Genomic DNA, 9,094 nt, shown 5'->3' with positions numbered 1-9,094 from the left:
CAAATTACCGAGCTACCATCATCTTTTACTAAAATGACATCCAATTCGTTATGGAATTGAAGGAATAAAGCACCATTCCCCACTTTTGCATGTCCTCACAATTTTCCTTAGGAGCTGTTTGGATAGGTTTTTTTGGGCGGTAAAAGAGGAGAAAGCTGTCAAAAAATATCAGCTTTCCCCCAAAATTACCTTTTTAAGTGGTGATTTTGGGGGAAAGCTGTCAAAATGCTGATATTTTTGGCAGCTTTCCCCACTTTTACCACCCAAAAAAAAAAACCAAACAGCTCATTATAGAGTAGTATAGATACGCTCAAAAAGTAAGAAAAAGAATTGCACCATTCCCAACTTGACATAGGGCTAACCGAATTACCTCATATAAGTGGCTCAGAATTTTTTGTACCATGCGGGACATTATGATTAGATATTTACTTCATCTCAGACATTCCATTACTCCGATATAAATAAAAAAAATAATGCTAACAAGGCCATGCTTTCCGAACACTACAAGAAAAAGAATTTCAAGCTCCTTTAGAGAGTAAATCTTTTTGGTTAAAAAAAAACTTACTCTTCAAAAGGAACTTGCAATTCTTTTGAAGAGTAACTTCAAAAATAAAAACAACAATTCACTATCACTATATATATAAAAAAGACGAACCTGATTACTTTTGCGGAACAAAATTTTTGCGGGACAAGGTGTTCAGATACATTTGCTCCTCATAATTTCAAAACTGCGAACCGAAAAGCATCGCATCCTAACTATGTGTATATTGGTCCCAAAATAGTCATTTGAGCCGCACGCTAAAAGTATATATAATTTTTCTTCATCTTAGGAGCAATATGTAAATACACGGCAAATGATCCACTAAAAGCTAAGCTAATTGTCTTATACTCTCTTGGATTAGTATTACATGTGAAAATTCCTTACTATAGAACAAAAAAAGTTGTTAGATAGCCGGATTAATTTTTCTAGACTTCTTCGTACCTAATTGAAACCTCAAATATAATCTAATGTAATCTGGTGAAGCTTTCTTGACACCATGGAAAAAATCATTCTTTGTAAACCTAGCGAACATAGCTCACTATTTTACATTAAGTTAAAGACTAATGTTTATTTGATATCAAGTCTAAACAGCTTCCCATATATCTTTATTATTAATTATTGGTTAAATGCATATTTGGCTACTATGATGATCTGGATTAAATCATATGAACCACGTTACAAGATCTAAGAGTTGCTTGTGACGAAATTGCTATCTACTTGGAGCTAGTTAGGCTAATGCTCACAAATTTGGAGGGTTACTCTTGATTACCTTCTTTTTGCTGATGATAATTTGTTTAGTTTGGATTAAATTCCAATTACATCTATATCTCTTTGACAATTAGAACTGCTTTAAGTCGTATACGTACACTCGTACATGTAGCCCTACAAATATTTTGACGCTGGCACGTGTACTACACGTGCCTCTCTTACTAGTACTCTTCAAAGGAGCCTGCAATTTTTTTTTTAAATTAAAGTTGAAAATTTGATAAAAGATAAAAATTCCCAAATTCCCCCGAAAAACGAAACGACACAAAAACGGAAATGTCCGCCGGTAACCTCACCGGCGGTAACCAGAAGCCCATATGCACCATCTGCTTCGAGGAGCTCCGCCCCATCGTCGAGGACCTCCAGTCCATCCCCGTCTGCGGCCACGTCTTCCACGAGCTCTGGTAACCCCCCCCTCTCTCAGTAGAAAAAAGGGTATTTATTTTTTATAAGCCCAAAGTTTTATCCTAATTGTTTTCGAACCCATTCGCCTCTAAGACAACTCTAAAAAAAATTGCCATACTGGCTACTGCTACTTTTCTTTTGATTTCACGAACAGCATCCAGCAATGGATGGAGTGCTGTCCGTCGGGGAAGAAGCCCACGTGTCCTGTCTGCAAGCAATCGTGTTTGAGGTCGGCGGTGATGAGATTGTTCTTCCAATCGATTGGCGACCAGACGCAGGTTTTGGAGGGGGCGGCAGGTGAGGAGGTTGATGCTGAGGAGTTGGAGAAGGAGGTGATGAGATTGGGAGGGAAGGTAGCGGTGTTGACGGCGGCGTTTACCTGTAAAAAAACTTAAACTTCAGAAAAGAACCATCAGGGTTGTATTAAGAAACTGAATGACGAGGTATACACAAAACCCCTCTTTGTTTTAGTTGCATTTTGCCTGATTTAGATGCGTTTTTAATGATTCTTTTGAATTGATGGGGGTATTGAGTCTTAAGCATTGGGAAATTATGTTGGGAGGTCGATATGCTGTCCTGTTGTTTGAAGATAATATATTTCTAGAAATATAATTTCATGATATCGTGGTGCTTATTAATTAGTTTTTTTATTAGGTTATCTTTCATCATGTTTTTCCCCATAAATTGGTTCTTCATTTTATATTATGAGACTTAAGTATCTACATTTACCTGTAAAAAAACTTAACTTCAGAAACTGAATGACGAGGTTGTATTAAGAAACTGAATGACGAGGTATACACAAAACCCCTCTCTGTTTTAGTTGCATTTTGTCTGATTTAGATGCGTTTTTAATGATTCTTTTGAATTGATGGGGGTATGAGTCTTAAGCATTGGGAAATTGCGTTGGGAGGTCGATATGCTGTCCTGTTGTTTGAAGATAATATATTTCTAGAAATATAATTTCATGATATCGTGGTGCTTATTAGTTTTTTTATTAGGTTATCTTTCATCATGTTTTTCCCCATAAATTGGTTCTTCATTTTATATTATGAGACTTAAGTATCTCCATTTACCTGTAAAAAAACTTAAACTTCAGAAACTGAATGACGAGGTTGTATTAAGAAACTGAATGACGAGGTTGTATTAAGAAACTGAACGACGAGGTATACACAAAACCCCTCTCTGTTTTAGTTGCATTTTGTCTGATTTAGATGCGTTTTTAATGATTCTTTTGAATTGATGGGGGTATGAGTCTTAAGCATTGGGAAATTGTGTTGGGAGGTCGATATGCTGTCCTGTTGTTTGAAGATAATATATTTCTAGAAATGTAATTTCATGATATCGTGGTGCTTATTAGTTTTTTTATTAGGTTATCTTTCATCATGTTTTTCTCCATAAATTGGTTCTTCATTTTATATTATGAGACTTAAGTATCTCCATTTACCTGTAAAAAAAACTTAAGTTCAGAAACTGGATGACGAGGTATACACAAAACCCCTCTTTGTTTTAGTTGCATTTTGTCTGATTTAGATGCGTTTTTAATGATTCTTTTGAATTGATGGGGGTATGAGTCTTAAGCATTGGGAAATTGCGTTGGGAGGTCGATATGCTGACATGTTGTTTGAAGATAATATATTTCTAGAAATATAATTTCATGATATCGTGGTGCTTATTAATTAGTTTTTTATTAGGTTATCTTTCATCATGTTTTTCCCCATAAATTGGTTCTTCATTTTATATTATGAGACTTAAGTATCTCCATTTACCTGTAAAAAAAAACTTAACTTCAGAAACTGAATGATGAGGTTGTATTAAGAAACTGAATGACGAGGTATACACAAAACCCCTCTCTGTTTTAGTTGCATTTTGTCTGATTTAGATGCGTTTTTAATGATTCTTTTGAATTGATGGGGGTATGAGTCTTAAGCATTGGGAAATTGCATTGGGAGGTCGATATGCTGTCCTGTTGTTTGAAGATAATATATTTCTAGAAATGTAATTTCATGATATCGTGGTGCTTATTAGTTTTTTTATTAGGTTATCTTTCATCATGTTTTTCCCCATAAATTGGTTCTTCATTTTATATTATGAGACTTAAGTATCTCCATTTACCTGTAAAAAAAATTAAACTTCAGAAACTGAATGACGAGGTTGTATTAAGAAACTGAATGACGAGGTATACACAAAACCCCTCTTTGTTTTAGTTGCATTTTGTCTGATTTAGATGCGTTTTTAATGATTCTTTTGAATTGATGGGGGTATGAGTCTTAAGCATTGGGAAATTGTGTTGGGAGGTCGATATGCTGTCCTGTTGTTTGAAGATAATATATTTCTAGAAATATAATTTCATGATATCGTGGTGCTTATTAATTAGTTTTTTTATTAGGTTATCTTTCATCATGTTTTTCCCCATAAATTGGTTCTTCATTTTATATTATGAGACTTAAGTATCTACATTTACCTGTAAAAAAACTTAACTTCAGAAACTGAATGACGAGGTTGTATTAAGAAACTGAATGACGAGGTATACACAAAACCCCTCTCTGTTTTAGTTGCATTTTGTCTGATTTAGATGCGTTTTTAATGATTCTTTTGAATTGATGGGGGTATGAGTCTTAAGCATTGGGAAATTGCGTTGGGAGGTCGATATGCTGTCCTGTTGTTTGAAGATAATATATTTCTAGAAATGTAATTTCATGATATCGTGGTGCTTATTAGTTTTTTTATTAGGTTATCTTTCATCATGTTTTTCCCCATAAATTGGTTCTTCATTTTATATTATGAGACTTAAGTATCTCCATTTACCTGTAAAAAAAAACTTAAGTTCAGAAACTGAATGACGAGGTATACACAAAACCCCTCTTTGTTTTAGTTGCATTTTGTCTGATTTAGATGCGTTTTTAATGATTCTTTTGAATCGATGGGGGTATTGAGTCTTAAGCATTGGGAAATTGTGTTGGGAGGTCGATATGCTGTCCTGTTGTTTGAAGATAATATATTTCTAGAAATATAATTTCATGATATCGTGGTGCTTATTAATTAGTTTTTTTTATTAGGTTATCTTTCATCATGTTTTTCCCCATAAATTGGTTCTTCATTTTATATTATGAGACTTAAGTATCTCCATTTACCTGTAAAAAAACTTAAACTTCAGAATTTACATAAGTAAAGCTTCACATTTTAAAAGCTTGGCAAAATACTTAGTTTTATGGGCAAATTGCTTCTTTGTCCTTCTTATATGGCTTGAGTTACTGGACTGAATAGTGAAATTATATATATATAACACTTGTAGCTGTAGCTGGTGCCTGACAGCCCCCTTATATCCATTGTCCATGATTCTAATTGATGTGATTTATTTATCAGCTCTCAGCATGGAAGGACCTTGCAAAAAAAGAGGAGGCAAGGAAAGAAGAATATAGAAAAGAGAAAGAGCGTGTGGAGCAATATCTTAGGATGAAAACTGAGGTTAGTTTGTTTGAGCTTTGAATATAATCCATTTCACTCTTTATTTTATTGGCTTTTATGCCCCAGTTTGAATTGAATCCATATGCATTAGGAGCTATCAAGAACATCAATAGAGTGCGGAAAACTGCAGGAGAGGAGTTTGGGATTGGCAAAAGAGCTTGCTGCAGTAAAATTGTAAGAGTAGCGGTTGCAAACACATGCTGAAAATTTGGTGGCTATCATCTCTCACTCATAGTTTCTGTTTATTTGCGATAAATAACTGTTTATTGTTCAGGGCAACAGATTTGAATCTGGGGGATGAAGAGATGGTGAAGCTTGCATCACTTGGTCACAGTGGTAATCCACAGAACACAATAGATGTTTTAAAGAAGTCGCTTTCCCTTCGCAACAAGTAAGTTTAACCAATGTGCACGACAGAAATAATTTTTTTCATTTATGTTCACAAGTAATTTGTGAAGCACCATATTGATATTTCTTGCCAGATGTCTTAGGTTAGCATACTACATGAATTATAGTCCATAGGAATTCAGGAATTCCAATGTATGCATAAAATATTCTCTATAGGATGACAATTTGTGATTTGATCGAAAACAACCATAAACATAAACATGAGCTATAGTCCTTAAAAATTCAGGGATTAGGTGCACGCGTGTTATATTTTATGTGTGATGGCAATTTCTAATTTGGTGGAAAACGGTGAAATTATGGGTTAGTTCACAGAAATTCAAGAATTTTGGTTTACACATAATATTATTCGTGGTACGTCAATTCGTAAGTTGATTGAAAATGGCCAAAATCATGGTTTGTTTACATAAGTTTGGGCATTTCAGAGTAAGTATTAAATGTTCTCCGTGGGATGAAAATTAGTGGTTTGGTTGAAAACCGCCATAATCATGAGGTGTAGTCCATTGAGATTCAGGAATTTGTGTACACAATTTTTATGGATGGTGACAATTTGTAATTTGGTGGAAAACGACTAAAATCATTGGTTTATAGTCCATATAAATTTGGTTTATGCTTAAAATGTTCTTTGCGGGAGTCAAATGTGGCTTAGTCGAAAACAACCAAAATCATGGTTTATAGTCCATAGAAATACGGAAATTTTGGAGTCTACATAAAATATTCCCTACGGGATGACAACTTGTGATTCGCTCGAAAATGGCAGAAGTCATGGATTATGTAGTCCATACCATAGAAATTTGGGAATTTCAAAGTATCAATAAAATATTCTATACGGTACGACAACTTTTGACTTGATCGAACATGGCCTAAATCATGGATTATAGTTCGCATAAATTCAAAAAATTCAAAGTATGCAACTATGCATTAAATATTCTATGCAAGATGGCGGCTTGTGATTTGCTCCAAAATGTCCAAAATCATGTGGAAATTCAATTTTTTTTTGAAATATGCATAAAATATTATCTGTGGGATCAGTGTACATTAATGCACTTTCACCTATGAATTGCAAAACTATAACATGTAAAAGTTAACAGTATATCAGGAGGAACTTGGTACAATAGTTGGGTGGAGGATAAAAAGGATGAGGAGGTTTGAATCCTGGAGAGTGGAGAGTCAACGAATGGAGTGGACCTACATTCCCTGAAGTAGTTTTTGTAATATTAATTTTGGGCATCAATATATTTACTTTTTGCATCTACTTGAGATGTTGTAGCCTCCTCTGCTTTAGCAGTCCTGAATGCTTGTTGATGCTAACATTATGGTGCAAATGAATTTTACTTAGTATCTAACTATCTATATACAGATCTGCGTAGTTGAATCTATATAATAATCTGAAATTTTCACATTGTTTCTTCACCATTTTGTGCAAACTTTTCAATCTTTTAGGTTAAAACTTATGAAAGAAAAATAAATTGAAAATAATCATGGTTCTAATCCCTCTCTCTGTCTGTGCCTAACTCTATGCCTGACTTCTTTAGGACCTATAAAGAACTGATGGCTCAATGCAACCTTTTAGGAAGATCAGATGCTCGTGCACGTAAAAAGCTTGAGAAATCCAAAGAAAAGATAGCGAAACTAAATGTAAGTCTTTTACAACCACAGAAATATTTCTACATTCTGCTTTAAGTGGATCTAGCTGTAATGATTTCCTGCTTATTGTCTGAATCAGACAAGGTTGCAAGAATTGGAGAAGGCACTTGAACAAAAAGAAAACGAGGTCCTTAGAAATTTGAAGTCTTCATATAAAGGCGGAGGTGGGAAACCTGTGGAAGAGATGGCAAAATTAGTTAACCATTCAGATCATCTAAAAAGAAGTACCAACTGTCCTGCAGCCAAAAATTCTTCTACTTTCTTGGTGCCAAACGAAAGAGACAGTGTGATTGATTTAGAAGCTGATTCTTGCTTTATGGATGAAGACGGTTTTGGGCTGTCCCCCAAGATGAATAAGCATCCGACACCTGATTCAGATTTCCAGGAGTCACCAATATATTCGAAAGGAGCTATTTTAAAAAATCCAGAACACTTGTCTGCTAATCAAGAAATTGGTGTAGCTGATAAACCCTTGAGTTCATACATTAATAGGAAGAATGAAGATAAGGGCATTTCTGAACAGCTAAAAGCGAAGAAAGTTACACATGTAGCAAGTGCCACTTGGATGACAGAAACAATAATTATTGATGACATTTCCAAGCAAACACCTACAACTGCACTGAAAAAAGAAGCTCAAACGCACAATTCTGCTGTTAACTCTGGTGAGTCTTTTTATCATGTCACGAAATTTAAGATTTCTTTCAAGCATCATTTGGTTCTACTTTCAGGCATCATTTTGTTCCATTTGATTAAAATCATACTTATTAGGTTTTGTGTAACTGTGTGCAACCAATATTAGATTTCATTTGTGCATAGTATTGATGTATCAAGAATTGGATTTCCACGCCACATTCATATCTTAATTTATATAGAAATAGAATATAGCTACTTTGATTCATATATGCATATCTTTCCTCTGGTCTCTAGGTCTCTTTGTTTTGTGTTATGTGAATGTTTGAAAGTAATCTTTTTGTGCTCAAATGCTTGAGAAAAGCAAATCCTTTCTTTCAATGATTAAGCTCACAACTCGTCCTTTATTTATATGCTTACTTGCATTTTGAAGTTGATCTACATTGGTTGGTAAATTTATCTCAATTCGTTCATCGACAATCGTCTCATGGCTGATCCATGTATACATCAGGTGGGCTTTTTGGATCAGAAAGTGCAAATAGAACCGGGAAATGGTGCAGGTCTTCTTCCTTTGGAACGGGTGCAAGTAACGTGGAGTTAATATCTGTCGGATCCGATGGCAGAGGTGGGAGGATCAAGGTGCTGAGAGATCATGATCAATCTTTGGTGGGTGTTTAGCTCTAGTTTATGATTATCGTCAGATTTTATGACTTGCATTCTCTTTTTCTTGTTTATGCTATATTCTTTATATTGCGCAGGATGTGAAGGCAAAAACATTGCGGCCCAAGAAACAAAAGCATGGAACTCAACGAAGTGGACAGTTTCACATTGAGCACTTTTTTAAATCAGGGAGTTAAAAGATTACCTGGGCCCTTGAAGAGGTCAACGCTGACAACTTGTTCCTGCTAAAGATTAGCAGTCTTTTTGTGTAGAAGGCTACAGATTTTGTTGTATATTCAGTGAAATAACAGTCTAAATTTAAATTATTGTGCTATAATATGTAAAATTTTTGGACATGTCTCCATTTAGAAATAGATGCTGGCAACTTGCGTGAGATACAAGCAAATGTTAGTCATGAGATACAAGAAAATGTTACTGGGTTTATTTCAATTTGTGATTTTTTTTTGAAATAGAACCTTTTTATTTGTCTGTATAGTTTGTAAGTTTTTATACAGGTTTATCTCGGCTCTCAACTGAATGGTGTCTTCGTTCTTCAAATTGTGCTCTCATTAGCAA

General features: G+C 34.7%; 2 protein-coding genes across 3 annotated transcripts; both read left to right on the top strand.

The window, feature by feature from the left end:
* On the top strand, nt 1,544-2,106 carry LOC109820722 (E3 ubiquitin-protein ligase RNF185-like). Its single transcript, XM_020386919.1, has 2 exons — nt 1,544-1,710; nt 1,866-2,106. The coding sequence occupies exons 1-2, from the start codon at nt 1,583-1,585 to the stop codon at nt 2,104-2,106; spliced, it is 369 nt and encodes a 122-aa protein (XP_020242508.1). The 5' UTR covers nt 1,544-1,582.
* LOC109819655 lies at nt 2,114-8,968 on the top strand. Of its 2 annotated transcripts, XM_020385458.1 has the most exons (8): nt 2,114-2,154; nt 5,075-5,176; nt 5,268-5,350; nt 5,451-5,567; nt 7,117-7,219; nt 7,308-7,890; nt 8,370-8,524; nt 8,617-8,968. In XM_020385458.1, the coding sequence occupies exons 2-8, from the start codon at nt 5,165-5,167 to the stop codon at nt 8,713-8,715; spliced, it is 1,152 nt and encodes a 383-aa protein (XP_020241047.1). In that variant the 5' UTR covers nt 2,114-2,154; nt 5,075-5,164; the 3' UTR covers nt 8,716-8,968. The 2 variants fall into 2 exon arrangements, with proteins under 2 accessions (XP_020241047.1, XP_020241048.1); XM_020385459.1 differs by lacking the exon at nt 2,114-2,154 and having other exon boundaries at nt 5,155-5,176; nt 5,459-5,567.

Source organism: Asparagus officinalis, chromosome 8 (genome assembly GCF_001876935.1).
Source record: "Asparagus officinalis chromosome 8, Aspof.V1, whole genome shotgun sequence".
Taxonomy (NCBI): domain Eukaryota; kingdom Viridiplantae; phylum Streptophyta; class Magnoliopsida; order Asparagales; family Asparagaceae; genus Asparagus; species Asparagus officinalis.
Note: the sequence above shows the minus strand (reverse complement) of the source record. Positions and strands in the feature narration are given on the sequence as shown.